At 35.3% G+C, this 25,797-nt stretch overlaps 1 protein-coding gene across 1 annotated transcript in view; it reads right to left on the bottom strand.

Moving 5' to 3' along the window:
* Window positions 1-25,797, bottom strand: part of PRKD1 (protein kinase D1) — a 327,269-nt gene that overhangs the window by 47,828 nt on the left and 253,644 nt on the right. The window contains exons 5-9 of the mRNA XM_030318866.1: window positions 7,513-7,723; window positions 7,256-7,333; window positions 4,925-5,129; window positions 3,342-3,465; window positions 1,611-1,688 (exon numbers count right to left, since the gene is read on the bottom strand). Coding sequence (XP_030174726.1) covers window positions 1,611-1,688; window positions 3,342-3,465; window positions 4,925-5,129; window positions 7,256-7,333; window positions 7,513-7,723 — 696 coding nt within the window. The remainder of the gene's footprint in view (window positions 1-1,610; window positions 1,689-3,341; window positions 3,466-4,924; window positions 5,130-7,255; window positions 7,334-7,512; window positions 7,724-25,797) is intronic.

A 25,797-nucleotide genomic window follows, 5' to 3' on the forward strand; every position in this document is an offset into this window, starting at 1 on the left:
AAAATTCAAAAACACCTGTACTAGGGGAAAGTTTATCATCTCCTCTCACCAGAAAAATTCAAGTGACCTTTCTACTGTGTGCATGTGGCAAGAAAATGTATGAATACAAATAATGGTTTTGAACCTGCATCAAGATCTAAGAATATAAAAGATTGACTTTTATACCTATGAGGTAGAATCACAACACTTTTGAAATGCATTTGGATATGCGTGGCTGTTTTTAAGCTTTGACTATCCTTTAAGGCACTAAAATGAATCATATAATTTAATTCAATAGATGTTAATATCATAATATTGCCAAATGAACAGTTTTAGTGAGGAAGGCCTCAGAGATTGATTTTAAAAGTAGTTGCTTGGGGCGCCTGGGTGGCTTGGTCGGTTAAGCGGCCGACTTCGGCTCAGGTCATGATCTCCTGGTCCGTGGGTTCGAGCCCCGCATCGGGCTCTGTGCTGACAGCTCAGAGCCTGGAGCCTGTTTCAGATTCTGTGTCTCCCTCTCTCTCTGCCCCTCCCCTGTTCATGCTCTGTCTCTCTCTGTCTCAAAAATAAATAAATGTTAAAAAAAAAATTAACAAAAAAAAAGTAGTTGCTTTTACGGGCGCCTGGGTGGCCTCAGTCAGTTGAGCGTCTGACTTCAGCTCAGGTCATGATCTCGCGGTTTGTGAGTTCGAGCCCCGCGTCGGGCTCTGTGCTGACAGCTCAGAGCCTGAAGCCTGCTTCAGATTCTGTGTCTCCCTCTCTCTCTGCCCCTCCCCTGCTCATATTCTGTCTCTCTCTCTCTCAAAAATAAATAAACATTAAAAAAAATTTTTTAAGTAGTTGCTTTTCAAACAATTTTGACATTAAAAAATTAATCACCACATTGTCTTCCCAGAGGTATGGAATGACTAAGGAATAATGACTTTTAAAATAAATTTTTAATTTAAAATGTAATGAGGTTTCCTTTTTGTGTGAGAGCTGTGGACAGTAGACACAGAGAGGCCCGTCAACTATGGCTGAGTCCGCATTAAGTTTGAAGGAGCAAGTATATACTGTTTTCACTAAGAACTTCTTTCAGAGGCACCTTCTACTGGGTGATACATGTGTGACATCTGTATTATTTCATGTGGGGAGACAAAATGAAAACTGCTGCCAAATGTTTCTCTAGAGGAAAGTGCTCTTTATGAATATCAGCAAAGCATGAAGACATCACATGATGTTTCTTAACCCTCCTGGCAATGTGCTGTGAGGCTATTTATGAAAAAAAAAAAAAGCAAAAAATGCTGGATAGAATGGATTTCAAGAATTTTCTTGTCACTTATCTGCCAGGCCTTGAATTTTCTAGTTAAAATATACATATCTAACATATTCAGTTAAGATTCCTTTTCCCCACCACCATCCAATAGGGCCAGAAGCACTCCACAGGGAAGTTTGAAACTCACAGAGGACTAACTTGGGGTCACAATCTGATTCTCCCCAAATCTGCAAATGTCAGAAAAAAAAATTTCTGTTGGAGCAAGCACAAAATAGTCATGTCTGCTAGATGTATTTCGTATTCCTGATACCCTAACATTCTCATGAGAAGACAAGAGTGGGCAGAAGACTCCAATCAGGGAAAGAGCCACCCTTACCTTATAGTACCTGCTTCCTGTGTCATTTTGAAAGAGGGTAATACATTTGCTATCCAGTCTCCAATAGTGTCGTTTCCGCTGAAACAGAGGTAAGATTCAGGATCGTTAAAAAATTTTTAAAATACTTACAGATTAAAAAATAATACCCAAGATTGATAAAAACATAAACATTTTCCCAATGGGGAGATAAGATCTGGTGGTGGAAAATTCATGGGCTATGGACCAGGAAGATTCACACTTAATTTTAGATTATAGAAGATGACTATTCAGCAAATGTGTGATACATTTCTGCATCTACATCAGAAGGTTAGGAATAATAAAGGAGGTAATATATTAGCACCCAGTGCAGTGTCTGACACTTCGTACATGCATAGTAAATAATTCTATTTTAAAATGTATTTGACTACTTATAGAGCTAGAGGTGGATTTGTAGTTTGTAATGAAATTAAAAGGGTTAAATATAAGAGCTATAATAAGAGATAATGAGATGTAATATTTACGTATACTCATTATTTCAGAACATAAGGAATGCCAAGCTGATCCAGTCAAATATTTTGGCTTCCATTAGAAATGGAAGAATTCTGAATATTACAGAATAACTAAAGAATATTTTGGAGGATGTCAAGTCTGATTCCATGATACCAATTTAACTAAATCAGGGAAATGCATCAAACTCTACCTTGTCTAAACATCACAACAGATCTAAACTTCTATGATTTGGTGATTAGGTTCTTGTTGAGTCTAGGTATATGTTCTACGATTTTAGGGTATGTATGTGTGTGCATGTGTATCTGTGTATTCATCTTTTTAGACCAAAAAGCCCTAGCAGTGTTCTTGGTCTCATCCACAACTAACCTTAGACCAGTCAAATATACTAGATATATTTTAAATACTGTATACCATGTCTAGGAAGAACTAAAAGATGATATTCAGTTGGATCCCACAATAAGTCATGTAAATCTCTCTCCAGAAGAAAATACTGATATTACAGATAGTGTACTTAGGTTATGGTTGTCTATTTGTTAAAAGAAATAATGGAGATCCTATAGATGGGAGGTGAGGAATAACCACCTATCTCACTACCAGTAAGTGAGAAAGACGCTTATCACCAAATGTCACTTAGTTCAACAAAAACGAAGATCAATTTTTTTCTCTCTTACATACATGCACAATCTCATTTGCCACCTACTAGAAGAATCTGGAGTAGTGAACACCTCACACTACATTTAAAAAAATTAAAATATGTTGTCCTTTATCTAATACAGTATAGGATCACTGTATTCCTGAATAGGTTAGTTGTTAAGTGAACACTTAACTAAGGATTTGAAAAGTATACGAATTATCATAGTTTTTTTCTCTCCCTAAAATGCATTGCTTTTTTTTTCTTCCAATTCTGAATCCCAGAGGAGCATTGAGAAAGCACATATTGTCATTTTCATTACTGCTATAAAATGACAGGTATTCATTCAAGTAGTTTGGAGACCATCTCAAGTAATAGAGGTCAATGATTTTGTTTCCCTGAGACTGCTGCCTACATTTTTTTCTAGCTCAGTTGCTTGCTCAACTATATCTGACACCTACAGAATGTTAATGTGTTCTATCTGATCCTATGCCATGTCTGAGCAGAGGTTTCTTCCTGGTAACTCCCATCCCATGGTCTCGACAAGGCATTAGCAATTCTTCAAATCGAAGCTAGCAAGTAGAGAGTGCATTGCTGGCTGTGGATCTTACCAGTGTGTCTTTGCTGGTATAGTGGACCAGCCAGCCTTCTTTCATCACTGTGCTGCTTTTCCTCTTTGTGTGTTTGACAGACTGCACGACTCTCATGAGCGGGATATTGTTGCTTGTTGACGGACTTGAAAAGTCAAAATATTTTGGGAGAGAAATGCTTTTAGATACAGATCTTTTCCTGCATAAAACCTTATTTCAGCTATTGCAGAATGAAAGTCAAAAAACATTCATATCGCATTTTTGGTGAAATGTACTGTCAGAATATCATGGTTCAGAATCTGGATTACTCTGAGTGATAGGCACTTTACATGTATACTTTAAAAATTCTGAGGCAGGATAATAATCACCTTAGTCTTTAGGTTGAACTGCATGGTGTTAAGTTTTCGGGTAAACATTAGATTACTGTCTTACTGTACTGAGGCCACCGTATTCAGAACCACACATAAAAGTTTATTTGCTTACTTATTACATATTACAGTCAAAATATTAATTGTGCGTAATATCATTTAACACGAATTTGAGTCTGGATAATCTCATAAAAAGTAGAATCTGCTGTTTAAACTCTCTTTTAAATATTTATCATTCATGGAATTATGCTGATCCTTCATTGCTTTCTTTGCCTGTCTGGTCTGTCTCTTCCTGTCTTCTTCTCTACCCCTATGCATAAATGCAAGCACCTTTCCGAATATTCTCCCCATTTTGATACTACAGAAATAAATGTACACCTTCAAAGACAGTTGGGTCATAAGGCTGACATTTTCCAGTAGTTAAAAAATATTTCTTATGCCATTCATTGAAAAAATATAATTATTTTATTGCTGTACTCCCATGAGCAATTCCAGATTGTCAATAAATATGGCATTTGTAAAATGGACACAAAATTCTGAATACATTTTATAATATAAATCAGAGGCTGAGAAACTTTTTCTGTGAATGACCAGGTATAAACATTTTTAAGTTCTGCAGAATACTTAACTCTGCCATTGTAGTACAAAAGCTGCCATCGACAATATGAATGGTCATGCCTATGTTCCAATAAAACTTCATTTCAAAACAGGCAGCAGCCTGATTGGCCACAGTGTGCTGATCCCTGATATCAAAAATGGGGATTATCTAATAATCAAGAAGCATATAGATTATTAAATCCCAAATATAAAATGTTACATACTTCTGAAGTAAGACAGTAACACAGTAAGATGTAGACATACGTGATATTTGTATTAGGGGTCAGCTTTAAGGCAGATGGTGTCTGTTGAGGATGGCCCCGATTTTTGTAGGCCCACACAATGAGCGCTGAATAAACAGTAATTTAGTAGTAAACCTGTGGATGGCAAACATGAGTACCTCTCACATGCAAAAGGAAAGGGATCATAGAAAGAAGCAATGCTAGGAAGAGGATGCAAACTACACTGCTCCAAGGCAATCTGACCTCCTCACTCCACCAGCTCTCCTCTACAGTTCAGAGAGCATTCATAAGCAAATCAAGCAAACACTTGAAATTTCTTTTTCGATAGATTAAAATATCAAAGTGTCCTAAAAAGTAAATCCCCCTATTGGACTGAAACTGGGAGTACAGCCCTTACCTGATAGTTCTGTTGGACTCCTCTGGGTCTGGGTCTGGGTCCTGCATTTCCCCGCTGTCATTCTGACACTCTGCCATCACCACCTCGGTGTCTTGAACCATTGCTTCTTCCATGTCATCCATGAGCCCACTGTTCCTTTCACTGTCATTGTCATCACTCCCTTCTTCCATGACCACATCAGACTCTGCACCAGGGCTAAGCAAATCTGAAAAATTGTTTTGCACCCATGGTGATAAACCTGAAATCCTACAGTCGGGGTTACGGGAGTTAGGCAATCCTACAACATATCAATTGGAAGCCCTAAAAAATACTTACTTCAAGAATTTATCTTCTCTTTCCCTTTCCTTTTTTTATTTCATAAGCATCTGAACTTATCAGAGGATGAATATATAATTTTACATGCAGATGTTTCTTTTTCATGCCCCTAAGCCTAAAAAGATGAAAAGTTATGGAGAGCCTTGGCAGGAAGCCAAGGGTGGGATAGAAGCAAACTTCTAGGAAGCAAAGTGATACCAGGAACAAGGGAAGAGGAAACTGATCTATTCAGTAGCACAGCCCTTGTGGGAAAAAGAGATATATGCAAAGATGAGGGAAACTTTCACATCCAAGACTGGGGGTCATTGATTCTTGCTATTCTAGTAACTTGAAGTCATGGATTTCAATACATTAAATTGGCCATATAAGCAGCAGCTTTTAAATACTTAAGATATTTGATATTTGAAGTAATAATGAATCATGTAATTACGCATTTGATGGTAATGCAACAAATTATAATGACAGCTGACCCTTGAACAACATGGATTTGAACTGTGCGGGTCTACTTATACACAGATTTTTTTCATCAATATAGTACTATAAATGTATTTTTCTTCCTTATGATTTTCTTAATAACATATTTTTCTCTTGCTTACTTTATTGTAAGAATGTAGTATATAATACATATAAATACAAAATATGTGTTAATCAACTATGCTATCATTAATAGGCTTCCGGTCAACAGTAGGTTATTAGTTAAGTTTTTGGGGAGTCAAAAGTTATAGTCACGTTTTTGACTGCATGCAGGGGGTCAGTTCAAGGGTCAACTGTACTTACTAATGCAGAGTACTTATTTTAAAATTGGAAAATAGACTGATCAGGGACCTTTCTTAGCCTGCCAAGCTCGAAAAATTCACATTTTACTAGATTTTTCTGACTGTATGGGAAAATGCAATTTCAAAGTAATCCACAGTATCAAAAACTGCACTGTTTCCCCTTAGTTCCAGTTATCAAGCACATACTGACATTTCCTGGGCCTGAACAAAGTGAATTCTACATGCCACAGAAAGTAGGAAGACTGCCAAGCTTTCCATTTTGGCAGCTAATTCATAAATCTCCAAGGCAGAAACTAGCATAGGAATGCTTTCGAGAGACTTCCCCTCTTCTTCTTCTAGATATATATTTCTTCTAGAGAAGAAAATTCTGGAGCAAATATAACCATTTATTCTTCAGAGTTTTATCAACAAAAATGCTCAATTGTTTCTCTGGTCTTCTGTCACCATTTTTTCCCCAAAGGAATCATAAAACTGATACTAGACTGAAGGTATAAAGCAGTCCACTATCTACAGAAAAAGTTATCCTGGGGTACTAAGTCAAATATTTGCTAAGGCTGCATTAGAAAGACTACCTGGGGAGAAAATGTAAGCTGTTCCTTTAGGATATGGTATTTTTCTTAAGGTGTCCTTCAAAGTTAATTTATGCCATTAGGATTTCCCCAATAGTCCCAACTATTAAACACAATATATATTTTCAATTAGCTGAATTAAAGTTCTTTGTATTGTTATTAAAGATTCAAGTTTATAAGAACACACATAATGGAATTAACTGAGTGGAGGAAGGGATGATTATTTCCTGATGGTCAGTCTCCGATTCTTCCCTCCCTTGACAGACAGTGAAGAAAAATTAATCTCCATCTCAATGCTTGGAATTAAAAGGACAGAGAAAAAGAGACTGAGAGCTATAACTTGCAGGCATTCCAACATGTTCCACATTTTTGAACAAACTAGGACAAGAGTATTAAAAAGAGAGCTGAGAAAGAAACTGTAGACATCCAAGTTTTCAGTACTAGCTGTGCACTGCATAAAAATCAAGCAAAGCTCTTTGGTTTTTGTTTTCTTTTTTATCAAAACTCAATGATGAGTGCTTTTCTACAGTAAAACAGAACAACCTGAGCCCATAATTTACTTTCGGCTGGGTCACAAGTATCTGAACAGAAAAAAGAAGAAATACAGCTAAGTCATCACAGACACACTCCTCAACAGGAAAGAAGCACAGCGTGACTGATCTTTTACCTACCTCCATTAATGGTCACTTCGCCGAGGCAGTTGTTTGGTACTTTGGATGCACAACGTTTGTGACAGTTGAATCTGCAGTCTGATCATAAAGATTTTAAAAGAAAACAAAAACATAGAATTCATAAAAAAGAAAAGTTGTAAAAAGCAAAAACAAAACAAAACAAACAAAAAAAACCCAGTGCCTTCAAATGGCTGAGGATTAATTTCCGGATCAAAGTTTGGCTGGTGACAAATATTTGGTGGCAAGATCATCCTTACCTTTGCATTGCAGGCCCTGCCTAAAAAGTCCCTTGAGAAGCTTCTTGCAGTACTGGCACACTGTGGGCCTGGTGTAGGAGTGGATGACGAATGTGTGTGGCACTTTCACTTTAGACATCAAAATCTTGTCGAGCTGAATTGGTCGTCCAATATATGACTGAGAATTTGACCTCTTTTCTCGACCAATAAATGACTCTGATGGTGACTTTTGCTATATGTTTGAAATACAATAAAGGATAATAATATGTAAGAGATGACTTGATATAAACACACACACACACACACACACACACACACACACACACACATATTTTTTTTTAAGTAGGTTTCATGCCCGGTACACAGTCCAACATGGAGCCCAATACAGGGCTCAAACTCACAACCCTGAGATCAAGACCTGAGCTGAGACAAGAGTCAGACACTTAACCAACTGAGCCACCTAGGCACCCCTAAAAGTATATATGTTTTTAATTGCATTTTGCCTTACTATTTAGCAGTTTGATCCATAAGGAAATGAGAGTAATAAATTAAAACTGTGTTTGTTATTTAATGTAATTTATACCTCCTTTATTTCTCTCATTTGACCTACCTTATTTTTAAAAGTCTAAAAAGAAGAGAACTAGAGATCAGAATATTTGAACCTGATTTGTAGGAGTTTGAAAATATTTTTGGCTTTAAAAAAGTAATGTAATTAGTTGTAATACAGAAGTATAAGATTGAAAGCAAATAAAAAATTGTTTTTTAACCCCACTACACATGTTATTTGATGGGCATTTTCTAAAGTATTACATGCCATGGTTTAAAAAAGGCAAGCAGTTCAGCAAGGTAGAAGATAACAAGTAAATCCCATCTGTCTGCCCTACATAGTACATCACCTGAAAAGTGGTTACAGCTCCTTTGGGTTCCTCAAAGAAAAAATAAATATGGCTTTATGTTATTCCTCAACAATATAAAAGTGAAGGGTTAAAATTATGCTATCATTTTTACAACTGGAAAACAAATAAACTAGTGGACTATATAAGCCACACAAATATGGGTGTTTCTTTATAAGGATATCTCTGTGCACTCTTGTCTCCATTTTAAAATTATTTAATTAGCCCAGTACATAGATTTTTTTCAATTAAATGAATTAAAATTAACTGTGTCTTCTGTTTTTGGACAATTTCATATAGCTCTTGATATCATGGAAATGTACTTGGGAATCATCAGAATAAATGTACTTTGAAATCATCAGAATAAAGGAGGAATTGAATTACTTTTTAATAGTTTTATTATAAATATACATATCATTTATTAAGCTCCTACCTTTAGTAATCATTGTGTGAGGAACCTTACAAGATAGGGTTTATTATCAAAAGTTCAGCCATCTAAGCTCATAAAGTTGAAGTATATCCTCTTGAGTCAAAGGCTAGTGAAAGTCAAAACATGAACCTATATTTGTTTGCCTCCAGAGCCCTTATATTATCACCTTACTCAGTCAGTGCCAGGTTTGGAATGATTACTGACAAGATGAGAAAGAAATCTTATTTACATACACTTTCTAACCATTTCAATGACTATTGGCACCAAAAGGTAACACCATTTATTACCAAATGGAGAAATTTTGATTTGCCAGTTCACTAGCTATAATCAAAAGAAATCTGAGATGAAATTTGTCATAGGGATATTATGTCTACAGTTACATTTGTAATTACAATCCCATAAAGATAAATCCCATAAAGATAACTGTAAAGGATAATTACCCTGGAAAGTTTCAACCCACACAGAGAAGTCTGGGGAGCTTAAAGATAGGCCACAGGTTTGCCAAACCAGAATCATGAATATGAATATACTGAATAAATATCTTCAATAGAATTGAAAAATAATTAAATCCACAGGGTTAGGTCCCAGTTTTTTGTGTCCTTCTTGAGTAACTGTAGCCACCAGGCCAGTTTTAAGCACAGTCTAAAATGAAAATTGATATTTTTCCATAGTTGGAAAGTTTCAACACTCAGAATAAAAGCTGACCTGACATCACACTTTCTTAGCCGACTTAAAATGTTCTCAGACTTGGGAAATCCTATGAAGAGTTGACCAAATCACTCTTCAGCTATTTTCCTTAATCTTAAGGTACCTAATTCTAGGCTGTGTTCCTAGAGTCAGTTTCACAAAGGACTATTTACTATATTGTGACGCAAATTCACTTAGAAGAGCCAGAGGCAATCTGATAAATTGAATGTTTTCTTGTTATCCAACATGGTAACATTCACTTAAACACTGCCTTAAACTAGAAGTCATTTATTTTATTACCTTCAAGGTAGGACTAAATAAGGAATTTTTAAATGTTACATGAGTTTATAGAAGAAAAGTTTGCTGTCACTACGGTCCACAGACTGTATTACACACATTATTTAGGCAATGGTGAGATTCACACAGCCACATGCGTCCTTGGCACTGAATAACATCTCACAAATTCTAGAATTTATAGTGTCAGAAATTAAGACTTTATTTTTTTTTTTAATTTTTTTTCAACGTTTTTATTTATTTTTGGGACAGAGAGAGACAGAGCATGAACGGGGGAGGGGCAGAGAGAGAGGGAGACACAGAATCGGAAACAGGCTCCAGGCTCCGAGCCATCAGCCCAGAGCCTGACGTGGGGCTCGAACTCACGGACCGCGAGATCGTGACCTGGCTGAAGTCGGACGCTTAACCGACTGCACCACCCAGGCGCCCCAGAAATTAAGACTTTAACAGCACTTAAGATTTAAAAGGAATTTGAGGTTTTAATAGTATTAATAAAGAGTGCCCTCCTGGTATTCATGACATTTTAAAATTAAAATCAGTTAGCATCATGACCCAGGAGCTTATGTTGTTTAATTTTACTAGATAACAAACACTCTGGGAAAGGGAGAATGGGAAGGCCTTCAGAAGTTTCGTTTGTACAATTATATTCTATGTTTTTGGAGTGCACACACACACATACACACACACACACACACGCACGCGTGCTTTTCCCTACAAGGACGCAAATCTCAGCCAAGACAAAAAAGGAAGATGGGGTCACTATTTGATAATTTTGTAAATGCTTATGAGATATTTATCCACTCTTCAACCAAAATGCAAAACAAGGCCTTTATTGATACATAACAGATTATAAAACAAAAAGCCTATGAAATAAAGCCATGCCCTGTAACACACATTTATCATAGTTTATGGAAATGTTTAAGAACTAACATTTCTGTAATCTTGTTAATAATCCCTTTGAAACTATTTCTAATGATGTGAACACAAACCAAACACTCTTAAGGATTTTCAGAACAGCAATACATTTTTCATTAGTAATTAATATTCAGTTACTATTTTAAGCCAAAAAATGTCATTTTAATTATTAGGTTAAGTTTTATTTGAAGGTATATAGACCGGAAAGCCATAATTACAGTATTTTGTTTGTTGCATCAAGTTACAGAGTAGGCAAGATTTAGAAATTGGTAATGGTAAAGAAAACAGATGCTTAACAAATTCTCATTGATCTAAAGCCAGCTAACTTGGTCTTTACGAGAACTTCAATATGATTTGACTTCATGGTGAGTCAAAGTAAAGGGTAATGTTGACTTAAACAACCAGGCTTTTGTGCATATGACACGTTATCATGTAAAATAAAGAGAAATAGTATCGTTTTACTTTTTCCTTAAGTTACTTCATTTTATTCTTTTTACTTATTTGTAGAATTGTAATGTGCACAGTCCCTTAGAATTTTAAATAAGATCTTTCTTTAAAGTTAACTTTAGTAAAGAGAAAATTCTTCCTTACCTATCAACACTAGTGAAGATTTTACTAGGTAAACTAAATGGTGTTTAAATTAATTTCCACTGTTACTTGCTGTTCCAGTTTGGCAGCGTGTATTTGGTGAACCCGAGCAACCTGCTGAATGATCGTTTTTTATGAGAAAAGGGAGAAAAGGTGAAATGCTCTGGAAAGGGCACAGCTACATTTTGTTTCGCTCTGCTTCACTATTATGTTCAGAGAAAAACATGGCTCAGAACTCACAGAACAGATCTCAAGTTCCCTAAATTATGGCAAGCACATGCAGGAGGGGGTACTTCTAAAAACTTACATTTCCACATCAGCTCTTGATATTATGAACTGTTCTTTTCTAGACTGGAGGAGTTTAGATCAAGTTACAGGTGTGAAACCTTTGTGAGAGCCCCAAGATAACTGCAAAGTATGGTATTGGGGTGTGTGTGTGTATGGAAATGACTTGACTTGGCAAATTATACTTGATACAAAGTATAAAGACTTCATTTCTGTTTTCAGTGATATATCACATCATGGACAGAAGAGAACAGGAGAGCAGAAAAATGATGAAAGCTGAGTTTTAAAGCCAGTATTAGAGATTACATAAAGGTTACAGAGATTAATTATTTTGTTTTGTGAAGTGCCTATAGTATTCTTATGCTAACTGTATTCATTTGAAATTACAGCCAAAGTAAAAACTGTATGTGTTGAACACCTACTTACATGGATAAAATACCCTGCTTTTCTAGAGGCTGAATTTGTTCTGTAACCTGGTATGCTAAATTAATGACTCAGCAAGTTTGGAACCTTCCCAGGAAATGACTGCTTAGATTACATTATGGAAACTCCAACTGCCAGCATGTCTTTAACATTTAACAGGACTCTGAAACCATTTCCCAACAAGGTATATTCTACTTTGCGGTTCAAAATGAGTCCCCTTCATTAGTAAAGCTGGAAAACAGAGGGTGGGAAGTTGCCTTTCCTTGTGGTTTGCTTGTTGCCATTTATGTAAAAATCAAACATAAGATTTTGGAAGATAAAAGTCACTTTACAAAATGCATGGCTCAAATGAAAACCTCTGTGGTTTTAAAATATTTATATTTATTAAGTAAAATTCACTTCACAGCCTCATATTGGGAATGGATTTGGGGTGACATTAAGCTCCCCTTGAGTCGAAACAGAAGACAACACTTTGGCATACACGTTGACATCTTTTTCTGACTTGTCTCAATCATTGGACAATAAGCTCCTAAGAGAAGGACAGTGACTTAATCATATTTGTCCTCTGTTAATGGAAGAAGTGCCTGGTACATGCTAAACAATAAACATTGCTTGAACTGAACAGAATTAATGTTTTCAAGAAGTAACTGCAAGGAGATAATGGATGCGACATTTCAATAGAGATATTCAAGATACAAACTATTATGTAAGCCTCCTTTTAAATGTAATATTAACTGGGTTGTGACTTTGACATATCTGCTTTACAGGGTTTCAATTTTAAGAGAGTACAGTTGGCTAAGGAATGCTTTTCACTGCAACTGCTCTCTCTACGTGTCTGCCTGTTCCTCACCCCTGCTTGGCATATCCAATGCAAATACAAAATCTGTCAGAACTCTTCTGCTCTGGAAAGAGAGGGACAGTAAATTCCAATACTTGTACGTTGTTAAAAGCAATGGATAGACTGTCAGTATGAGAGATGCGATGGAGAATGGTGGCCAGTATAAGAAATTAGAGAGGACAGGTTCAGAATAAAAGAGATGGCCAAACTCATGGATTAGTAATCCACGTGAGTATGTGAGCCCAGTGTTGGCTGACCTCTTAGTTTTTCAAAATCAAAGCAGAAAATCTAGTTGTTTATGAAGTAACTCTATTTCCAAGTGTTGGCAACTCTGAAAAAATTCTGAAACATTGTGCCAGCCAGTCAACTCATTTGAGGAATAAATCTGGCCCATGGGAATTCCGAGACCTTTAAACAAGACAATGACATAAAACACCTTCTTCAACCATTATATGGGCCAAACTCTTTTCATAGCACTTTACATGCATTAATTCATTGACACTCCACGGCCACTAGTGTTATGATCCCCATTTTACAAATTAGTAAACTGAATCATAGGGAAGTTATATCATTTGCCCCTGATCACAGTCTGTCAGTAGCAGAACTATGAATTCATGTAGTCTCACTCCAGGTGATAAATAATGATTCCTCTCTCCTTAGCTCCTCCCAGTTTTCACATTCCCTGGTTTTATGCTAATAGAAAACTAGGAAGTATTTTCTTCCCTTCACTTAAGTCACGATGGTACAATTCTTGGGGGTAAAGTGAGAATAATTAAGTAATAACATGTTCTATATGCCAAAATGCAATGCAAAAATATTGTGAATCTCTTAACCTTGACCTACAGAATATTGTGAATCTCTTAACCTTGACCTACAGAAGAGACTTTCAACCAGATTGTCTGTGCTCAGAGGATAGCATCTGAGTCATACATGTTTTCTAGCACAAAATGACTAACTTAATAAACAGCTTCTATTGTATAAGCATCACTCAATTGTCTGCCTGCTTTCTTATTCAGGTGCTGTTCTACTTAAAAGATACAAGCACAACTGTGTGAAAACAGATCCAACCAAACATTAATCCTTTATTTCAGAAGTTTTAACATCTAGTATTTTGGACTATCACTCAAAGAACTGTGCAGAATACCACCTTATGATAGTTCCTACTACTGCCATCAAGATTGATCTATTAAATTTAGCAAGTGTTTCCTGGGGCAAATCTTACCTAAAAACCCAATTCAGATGCTGCCAGACATAGAAAGGCCAGTAAATAAGTCTCTGTGCCCAGTAACTTTAAATCCAATAGAATTTTGGATAAAACATAACTGTTACTATGGACTATCACAATACGTGCTCTTCCTGTCTTTCTGTATACATGGTTCTGCCTTATTCTTTGGATTTCAGTTCATATATCACCTTCTCCAAGAGGCCTCCAGACCATCTAACTTACTGCTCACTCCCCATTCACATTCTGTTACTCTTTGGCACACCATCCTGTCTCCTCCAGAGCCATTACTGCAGCCTGCAATGGTCTTAATTACTTGTTTGCTTATTGTATTTTTATTGTCTCTTTTCATAGAATGTGAGTGCCATGAGGAGAGAATCTTGATGGTTTTGTTCAACACTGTATCACCAACTTCTGGAATACTGTCTCACACAGAGTAAGTGCCCATGTATATGAAGGTTTGAAGAAAAGATAAAACACCCCCATGGTGGAGGAAAAAGGGGTCATTCAGAAAACACTCATGTTTCCATGCCCTGCACTTCACTGAGTAGAGGGAGGGTAGAGCATTTGGTGACTCTCAATCGTTCAGTGCTCTTCTGTTACAATTCTGATTCCCTTGAACTGCCTGCCAAGTATGACAGATAAATGAGTCTGGCCCCTCAGTTGGATACCCTAAATATGTATAGCATAAATAAAAGCTAATCAACACCTTTTCTTAACATTGAAAAGAGTTGCTATAGGGCAGGAAAAAAAAGTGTGCCCTTGCTTAGTGGTGACCAATGCTGTATTTTACAACGGAGAATTCATTTCTTAATGTTTGCTGCGATTTGTGAAAGCTGTCACACTAATAACATAAATACTCTCTTATTAAAAATACAAGGTGGTCTGGAGTTTCTGAGTGCTAAAGTAGTCTTAAAAGTTATATTAACTTTTTTATTGCATCACTCTTTTTAGGTAAACAGAAATGAAGGGTAAAGGAACCTTACTATTTGCTTTAAGTGATCCACTCTTTGCAGGGAAAGCACCAGAACTGTTCAAGAATGGTTGCAAATTACATGTGCTGTTCTTTCAAAATGTCAGTTACCAAAATCCTACAAATCCATGGGATCTTGGAAGAAAGGGGAGACATAACATAAGATTACCTCTCTTTTTACTTGAAGTCAATGTGACCTTAATGCCTTGCACTCTAAAGCTACACAATAAAAAAGGAGCATTTCCACTGAAGAAGAAAATACTTTTGGATGTCAACAGCTTCTGCTTTGGGGCTTCAAATGTCAGAGTTGGTCTACACATAGAAAGTGAATCAGAAGGTAAACAGATTATGTGGAAAAAACAAGAATAGTAATGTTAGGAACATATATTCCCATAGTATCTGACCTTGCCTAAGTTGACAAGAGCCTGGTCTGGGTCTATGAACTCATAGGAGAATGGAATGAAATAATCTGGAAAGAGGCTGTCCCATTGATTACTGACTTAAAGACACCAAGGAAAAGCTGGAAAAGCATGCCAAAAAACAATCCAAGGCTACAAAGGTTAGAGCCTCTCCCTTCAAAAGTAAGTGTAACTTAAGGGCTCAAAAAGATAATTTTATGGTATTTTATAGAATCTTAACCTATAACAATGAATGGTAAATGCATAGCACCGTGTGTCTATGTATGTGCATCTGAAATAACATGGTAGAATCAAAGATTAGATTTTAATGTAACTCAGTTAAAAAAGAGAGAAGAATAAGACAAGGCTTTTTCCTTATCAATTTTGAGTTTAAAAATATAGGAAAGCACTCCCTCAATAAAATTATACCACTCAGTGATATTTTCAGTGTACAGCTACAGAGAAATAATCACCAAAAACTAGGCTATTTGGAGAAAGAAATACATATATTTGCTCATAACTTCTGGACATTTTTTCATCTTGCATTAATGATTAAAATGACAATACTTCCATTCTTCTTGAGAAGGGAGAGAGGCATTCATTGGATCAAACAGAACCAGGTATCAGAAAACCATGCCTAATGAATCAAGTAAAATCATGTAGCTAAATATTTCTGAGAACACAGATAAATATTTTAGAAGCTGAATTATTTCTCAAGCTTCTGGAAGTCTAATTTAAAATACCAATTCCAATATTCCACTTTCTTCACACCTCATTATTATTTGTTCTAGACAAGCCTTCAATTCTTTTTTTTTTTGGGGGGGGGGTGAAACATTCCTGAGAACAGTAATCTTTTTTTTTTCTTTTTCTTTTCCCCATGGTACTCAGCTAAGAGCTCACTAGGACCTCAGTAGTCATGATTGGTCAGGAAGCAAATGAGAAGGGACTGAAATTTGTTCAGGTCTGGCATGACATTAGACTAAGCAAATGCCTGTAATTGATAACATGGGGTGGGGGGCTGTTTTGCATCTTAAGGTAGAGAGCAGTGTTTTCTGTTTTAAGGCATGGCTTGTAGGGAGTGTTAGGAAAGTCATGGTCCCTTTTCTGAGAGGAACATAGGTCCTTTAGAGCCTGCTTTAAAGACCTATTAGTTCCCAAGACCTATATGTTTATAAGTGTGGGCAACTGGTAAATGCCCCCCTCCTCCAGGGGAGTTCATGAAGAACTCTCATGCAGTGTTCACATTTAGAGTTACACATCTGGAAGTTTTTGTTCAGAGCATGAATTAATAATGTACATATAATAAGCCAGACACACTGAATGAAATCAGGTAACAGCTGATTAGTAACACATCAAGTAGACCACACACTCTTAATTTTACTGAAGGCCTCCTTCCTGACAAACCCACCCCTGCACATACTTTTCTAACTTTCGGGAAGTACAGACATACGTGCTGCTTGAAGAATTCTTGGATGTCTTTCCTCATTGAACATATACACTACCCAGGGCTGAATCTGAAGAAATAGTTTACACAATCATCAAAAGAAATCTTGCAATATCTGGCAAATGTACTGCATGGATGTGATGGTGTGGTGTATATTTAAATGGAAAAATGACTTTTTAATTCAGATGAATCACCACAATTCCTGGAACTCCAGAACACAAGAGTAGTAACAATTAAAATCTCTTATTTCTTGATAGACTTCTGCTACTTTGGAAACTATCCTGGGAAATATTCATTTGGCCAGAAATATCATCATAGTTTCATTCAGGATTAGAAACAGTTTTTTTCATTATTTGCTCATTTGAAAATAATATACCTCGGCTATTATAAAGTGTATCAGAATCATATGCAGTTACAGATAGATAATGCAATACTGGTATTCTCTTGTCTTCCTTTTTTTTGTTTTTTGTTTTTTTTTAAATGAACAAAAACAGTAACTGAATGAGTCATTTCTGGGGGAGATTTTCTAGGAAACTATGCAGGCAAGAGTTCCTTTTAATATAATGCTTGTCTTAATTAAGTGTGAGTCAGTAAAATTTATGAAAATAATAGCAGTTTATGCCAAATTATTATTTAGAAAATATGCACCATTAATATTAATAACAAGTTAAAATCAATATTGTCTAACTTTCATAGAAACTAGAGGATGCAAAAAGTGAGAATATAAGACAAACACAGGAAAAGCTTCTGGAATGAGCAATTTATTTCCTAATGATTTCTATAAAGCAGTCTGAATACTAGGAGTTACCAAAAACACTAGACTAGAAGCATTTAATTTCAGCAAAAATAAATTCTCTAAAGAGCCCCTTAACTTTAAAGCTATAATAGTAAATACTTCCTTATATACATTTAAAAATAATTTTTAAAATTTCAATAAAGTTCTTAAATAAAAAAAAAACATTCCATAAGACCTAACGTACTTTAAAAACACTATATCAATTATATCCTCTGGTTGCAAAGAACACCAATGTCTTAAATTCCCCTTCATTTTCTACCTTGACTTAAGCTCCTTTACTTCAGGAAAAAAAATATTCTCTTCAATCATTTGACAAAAATATTATGTTGAATTTGGCCATATTGATTTATTCTCAACAGTCTCTATATAGTAAGAAAATGAATGAAAATATGTCTCTCACTGTTAAAATAACTGTGGGAAAAGATGTCAAAAACACATAAAACTGAAAGTATACTTCCATCATAGATTAATAGAAAGAGAATTAATCATATATAAAGATTCTAAGCAACCAATAAGCAACTCAGTAGAAAAAGAGACAGGTAATTAACCATAGGTAAAATACAAATGGCTAATAAATATATGGAAAACTATTTATCCTCCAATAAGTAAATAATATTTAGGCATAGAGATTTTTTACCTATCAAGTTAGTAAAAAAAAATTTTTTTAAGTTTAAAATAGGAATCAAATCTATTGTTGGGAAGATAAAGCAACAGAAACTTTTATACACTGTAGTTAGCAGGGTTATAAATTTAAACTTTTACAACTTTTTGAAGAACTATTTGGCAAAAAATTGTATATATTTTTCAGTCCATTTGGCTTCCAAGAAGATAATCTACTAGATCCATTCAAAGATGCTGATCGAGAAACCTACTAACACTTTTATAAATGTATAACAAAAAAACACAAAGAGGCTTATTTCAGCAATGTTTAAAATTAAAAAAAAGAAGAAAACAAACTAATCAGTAGGAGAGATTAAGAAAATTAATATCATATATCATTGCAATATAATACCAGGAAGATTTTACAAAGACATATAAGGAATGTTTTGCCCTAGGATGATTTTTCCAAACATACAAATTTATTATTATTGAAGTAAATTTCTTCATTTTATATCCTAAGGATCAAGATAACTTGATTTCTTAATTTTATTTAACCTCATACATGTTCTGGTTGTGTTTTCATTAGCTTCTTTTGTTATAGTTACCTTAACAAGACCATGTAAGAATGGACACTAATAATGGTATTTGAAACATAGTCTCATAAAGAAAAATAACAATGTCAACTCTCAATTTGCCACAAGTACAGAAATAAGGAAAACTAAATATTAATAAACACAATACATCAAAACAAGTTATCACAATAAAAGCACTGTTATATACTCAGCTTTAACATTTAATTTAAATGCCTTTCCTCCATATTCAGGCTATCAATTGCTTAAGATAAATAAAAAGCCTATTTTGGAGAGGGGTTTACTTAAAATCTCTAAGAAGGAAATTTGTGCATTTTCCAAATATAATTTCTTCATGGACTGAGACCTCGATATACCCACTTGCATACCATCTTTTTAAAAACTAATTAAATAGACTGTGATAATACATTAATGATTAAAAGCTCCTTTCTTTAAAAAAGTTACATTCATCTTCAGGCAGTCCTTGTTTTATGTTTTACCATGCCAACTAAAACTGTGTATAAACATATTGGGATGGTGGCCTCAACTTGCATGGTTTTGTGGTACCCTGTCTTCAGGATACAATTCCAATATGCATGCATTTCAGTTAACATGCTGCTGGGTAAAGTGTGTTCTGACTGTATTCTGTTCTATTCTCAGCCCATCTTGTCAGTTTCATAGAAAGACCAATGGGGTTTCTGCAGTTCAATAGGCTGGATTCTGAGCCAAATTCTGATCTGATTATTCTCATAGGGTCAATACCAATAATTGTCTGAGGTCAACCTATTAGTATAATGTTGGTTTACAAAAGATGGTGAAGCATATTCCTATTGCCAGGTAGAATTAGTACCTACCTCAAAGCCAGGACTCACAGGAGACTGAAACATGAAGTTGTAAGGGCAAAAAGCAGGCAAAGGTGCAGAAAAAAGGGGAAGAAAGACAAGAAAATGATGTTATTTGAAGAAAGCGATGCATGTTATCAATAATGTTTTATACAGGTGCATTTTCAAGCAAAATGTTACACTAATCAGTCTTTATGGCCACAAACACACCTGAGTTAGAAATAAGTTTTAACATTTAAATGGAACTATAGACACTAAGTCAAGACGGCAAAAACACAGTTTACAGTTAAGAGTTGGTAGAGGTTAAAAAAATCTACTTGTTACGGTGTCAATGATGAAAGACAGCTCTTTCACCTTGTTGAAAATAAATTATAGTCAGAATGAAGCATTTTTGACCTTTACGTGAAAGATTAGATTTTCTTCACAATAATTCATCCTCTCAATGGCAAAAGAATGAAAAAGGTCATCAAAGTAATCAAATGTTACGTAGTTGTTATCTGCCTGCAGGCAAGAATAAGCTGATGAATAATCAGTATTAGTAGTTTACAAACCTGGAAAGTCCAACAGTGGGTTAGAGTTTTAGTGAGAGAAATATACCTACAGTTCATTCTTTGCTCATTTTACAGTCTTTGTTGCATATTACTGTTTTATGTCTGATTTTGCTCAAGGTTGAAGTATAAATCAAAGTAGAAAGATTATTCTGAAAATTTTTTTTAAAAAGAGTATCAATGAAAAATGTAAGAAACCTCTTGGTTAAGTGGACAATACATATCTATATTTATACTGAATATCATATTCTTTCTATCCCAAATCAAAGCTAAAATATACCTGACTCTCTTTGTTTTTTGTTTTTTTTAAATTTTTTTAACGTTTATTTTTGAGACAGAGGAAGACAGAGCATGAACGGGGGCGGGTCAGAGAGAGGGAGACACAGAATCTGAAACAGGCTCCAGGCTCTGAGCTGTCAGCACAGAGCCCGACACGGGGCTCAAACTCATAGACCGCGAGATCATGACCTGAGCCGAAGTCGGCCGCTTAACCGACTGAGCCACCCAGGTGCCCCTACCTGACTCTTTTTCTTAACAAAAATGCATGGCTGTTGTTCTCAGAACCCCCATCCTATTCTGCAATGTACAATCTGCAATCAGAGACATTGAGAAGTGGTGTACATTTAGAGGTTCTGCCAAGATTAATTGTTACCCATTGATACTTGCTACATTTCAGGATTGACATGAAGCATGTGCAGAATTCAGGGTAAACAACGGCCCATGTGAACATATCCAAACATGACTTTTGAGGATGTCGGGTAGGAAGACCTTCCTTTGCCCTATGGTCCCTCTATCTAGACTTAGAAGCAAATTGACATGAGACAGATTAACACAAGAAAATCAAATTTAATAGGTGTATGCACAGGGAATCAGCATAGATATGAAATTCCAAAGACAATGAGGCAACACGAAGGTTATATGAGCTAAGGAGAGGAGTAGGGTCTGAGGATATGGAGGGGAAGAAGGTCATTAGCAAGAAAGTGAAAGGAGATGTTTAGAAAAACAAGGTTGCCCCATGTTGTAGATAAGTTCCTTAGGTAAGGGGGAGTTTCTATTAATAGTTGCTTCCCGTTAAAGCTCTCCTTTCCAATGTAAATTCAGGCACTCTTAGGGGAGGCAGAGAGCTTTTCCTGCATCTCCTGGGTTTTGATTGCTTTTAACTAAAAAAAATCTTTGCATCAAAGTGGCCCATTGTGGGGCAGCCTGCCCTAGGCCCCTACAAGGAAATATAACCCTGCTTGTGTGTGCTTTTATGGAACATTGTCATAAGAGGTGGCAAAGCTTTCTCTTTCTCAAGTTTCCAAAATAAGGTATTATCCTTATCATAAATATATTCGATATATAAAGCTGATGATTTTCCTCCAATTTGAAAGCCCTGAATACCTTTACTATGGGCTCTCATCAGAATTGAGTTTTAGCTGAGTGCTACTCAGCTCATATTTGAAGATGATCTATGCAATATACATTCACTTATTCCTCTAAGTTACCATTTCTCAAAGTGTACTCCCCCCCCCAGGATATCCCCAGGTTTTACGAGAAAAAGGGGTTCCATATTTGAGTCAGTATAGGAACACTGTTTTCATTATCCCAAGACTCTGAGGCCCATAATTATGCTCACTAAATATTACCACGTCCAATACGTAGACAGACCATGAAGCACTTTCCAGTGATCATTTGATCAGGAAATTTTTTTTTGCAGAATATTTGATAGGGCCATTACTTTGAAGAAAATATTTTCGGAACAAACAGCTCTTTCTCCCTTGCTAGCAAGTTAGAATCACCAGAAATGTCTGGTGATAAAGATAAAAGATAGAGCCACCTATTACTTTAGTAGTTGATTGTAATATTATACTATAGTTTTGTTTTTATTTTTGTTTCCCTTGAAGGAAGATCACAAGAATTACAGTTTTTCATCTGTAATGAAAACTACTGTAGAAAACAATGTTAACTATGCAAATAATATGCATTTTAGGATAATGTGGCATACTACTTTTCATTTAGCACCCAAAGAAGTTGTTTCCCATTATTAAATAATATAATTCCTGTACCCCATTTTCATTAACTGATAGGAATTTCAGAAAAAATTAACTATTAATTATTCTGATATAATATTTTATTTCTCACATGACCTGTGACGAAGAAACCTAATAACTTTATAACTCATGATTTTTTTTTTTGTTTCTAGCTTTTAGCTATTATGAATAAAGTTACAAACATGCTTCCAACAATATCATTCACATTGGCACCCCCTCAAAATAAAATACTTGGGTATAAATCTAACCAGTTATGCATAAGATCTGTTTCAGGAAAACTATAAAAATTTGATGAAAGAAGTAAAATAAGAACTAAATAATGGAGAAACATTCCATGTTCATGGACAGGAAAATTTAATATTGTCAAGCTGTCAGTTCTTCTCAACTTGATCTATAGATTTAATGCAATCCCAATCAAAATCCTAGCAACTTATTTTATGGATGTCAATAAACTGATTCTAAAATTTAGGAGGAAAGGAAAAAAAAAACAGAATAGCCAACATAATATTGAAGGACAAGAACAGAATTGGAGGACTGATGCTACCTGACTTCAAGACTTACTATAAAGCTACAATAATCAAAACAGTGTGTTACTGGTGAAGAAGAGACAAGTATTATATGACTTCACTCATATGTGGAATTTAAGATACAAAACAGAGAACATAAGGGAAGGAAAGCAAAAATAATATAAAAACAGGGAGGGGGACAAACCATAAGAGACTATTAAATACAGAGAACAAGCAGAGGGTTGCTGGAGGGGTTTTTTTTGGGGGGTGGGCTAAATGGGTAAGGGGCATTAAGGACACTTGTTGGGGTGAGCACTGGGTGTTACTACAGGGGATAAATCACTGGATTCCACTCCTGAAATCATTATTGCACTATATGCTAATTTGGATGTAAATTTAAAAAAATAAATGAAATAATAAAAATAAAAATAAAATCTTAAAAAAAAGAAAGAAGAGACAAATAGATCAATGTATCAGATTAGTGTGCCCCAAAACAGACCTTCATAAATATCAACTGATCTCTGAAAAAAAACAAAGGCAATACAATATACAAAGATCCCTCAACAAACGGCACTAGAAGAACTAAACATTAACATGCAAAAAATTAATGTAGATGCATACCTTACGTACTTTAGTAAAAATTAACTCTAAATGGACCACAGACCTTAATGTAAAGCACAATACTATGACATTCCTAGAAGATAACATAGGATAAAAACCTACATGGCTTTGGATATGGTGATAGCTTTTTAGAAATAAAATCAAAGGCACAATTCATGAAAGAAACATCTGATAAACTGAACTTCATTAAAATTAAAAAAATACTTCTGTTCTGCAAAACACATTGCTAAGAGAATTAGAAGACAAGCCGCAGACTGGGAGGAAATATTTGTAAAATATTTGCAAAAGATAGATCTAATAAAGGATTATTATCTAAAATATACAAAGAACTCTTAAAACTCAACAATAAGAAAACAACTTAATTTTAAAAATGGGCCAAAAACCTTAAAAGACACCTCACTAAAGAAGACAGTGCCTGGGTGGCTCAGTCAGTAGAGCATGAGACTCCTGATCTTGGGATTTTAAATTGGAGGCCCACATTGGGTATGGATATTACTTAAAAACAAAAATCTTTAAGCAACAACAAAAGAAGATATAAGCAGACAGCAAATAAGCATATGGAAGAAGCTCCACATCATATGTCATCAGGAAAATGCAAATTAAAACAATGAAATACCACCATATACCTATCAGAATGGCCAAAATCCAGAACACTAGTAACACCAAATGCTAGTAAGGACAAGGAGCAATAGGGACTCTCATCCATGGCTGGTGGGAATGCAAAATAGTACAGCCACTTTGAAGACAGTTTGATGGTTTCTTAAAAAACCTAACATACTCTTACCTTATAATCTAGCAATCAAACTTTATGATACTCAGAAGAGTTAAAAAAAGCTTTTGTCTACATAAAAACCTGTACATGGATGTTTATAGTAGCCTATTCATAACTGCTCAAAATTGGAGGCAGCCAAGATGTCCTGCGGATAAATAAACTGTGGACACCTAGACAATGGATATTATTCCATGCTAAGAGGAAAGAGTTGTCAGGCCATGAAAAGATATGGAGGAAACTTAAACGCATATTACTAAGTAAAAGAACCCAATCTGGAAAGGGTACATACTGTATGATTCCAACTAGAAGACATTCTGGAAAAGGCAAAGCTATGGAGAAAGTAAAAAGATCACTGGTTAGCAGGACTGGGTGAAAGGGAAGAGGGAAAACAGCTGGAGCACAGAGGATTTTTAGGGCAGTGAAAACACTTCGTATGATACCATAATGATGAATACATCATTATACATTTGCCCAAATCCACAGAATGTACAAGGCTGAACCCTAAAATGGGACTTTAGGTGATTATGATGTGTCAGTGTAGACTCATCAGTATTAACAAAACTACTGCTCTGGCAAGTAATGCTGATAACAGGGGCGGGGAGGCGGGGGTTAAACAATGCACGGGTTGGGGCAAGTGGTATATGGGAAATCTTTGTACCTTCTTTTCAATTTTGCTGAGAACCTAAAACTGCTCAAAAAAATGAGGTCTAAAAAAATGAAAAAGCAAGAAATAAAAAAAAATGCTTGTACATATCTTTCTATATATGCCTATACACATTTCTGCTGAATATAAACCAAGGAGTAGAACTGTGGATTCACATGTTACTCATATGTTCAGATTTAGCAGATAAATGCCAACCATTTTTCCAAAGTTGTTGAACCAATTTATATTCACAGTAGTAGTGTATGAGAGTTCCAGTTGCTTAATATCTTCATCGATACTTGTTACTATCAGTTTTATTTTTAATGTTAGACATTCTGGTATAGAGATATTTCACTGTAGATTAACTTTAGACTCCTTGATAACTAATGATGCAAAGGACATTTTTATGTTTATTGATTATGTTCTTTTATAAAGTGCTGTTAAAACAAATATTTTTGCCTATACCTTAAGTGGGGTTGTCTGTCTTCTAAATTTTTATAGATGTTCTTTATATATTCCTTATATATTTATATATATGTATCTTTTATAATATACATATGTTGAAAATATCTTCTTCCATTCAGTGACTTGCTTTCCGTTCAATGGTATTTTTTGCTGCAAACAATTTCTGAATTTTAAAGATGTCTAATTTATCACTTTTTCCCTTTGACATCAGTGATGTGAGTCCTGTTTAAAAAGGCTTTCCCAACTCCAAGTTCTTGTAGATACCCTTCTCTGTTAGCTCCTAAAAGCTCCCAATGCACCATGAATTGATTTTGTATGTGGTATAAGGTAGGATCAAGATTCATGTTTTCCATACAGATATCCAATTGGTCCTAGAAATATTTGTTGAAAAGATCAGCCTTTTTTCATAGCAGTGATATTCTTGTCAGAAATCAGTTGGCTTTGTCTATATACGTAGTTTCTCAACTCTCTTTGTTCTGTTTGATTGGTTTATTGTTCTCTTGTTGCATAACACCACATTA

This window comes from Lynx canadensis, chromosome B3 (assembly GCF_007474595.2).
Source record: "Lynx canadensis isolate LIC74 chromosome B3, mLynCan4.pri.v2, whole genome shotgun sequence".
In the NCBI taxonomy this organism is placed as follows: domain Eukaryota; kingdom Metazoa; phylum Chordata; class Mammalia; order Carnivora; family Felidae; genus Lynx; species Lynx canadensis.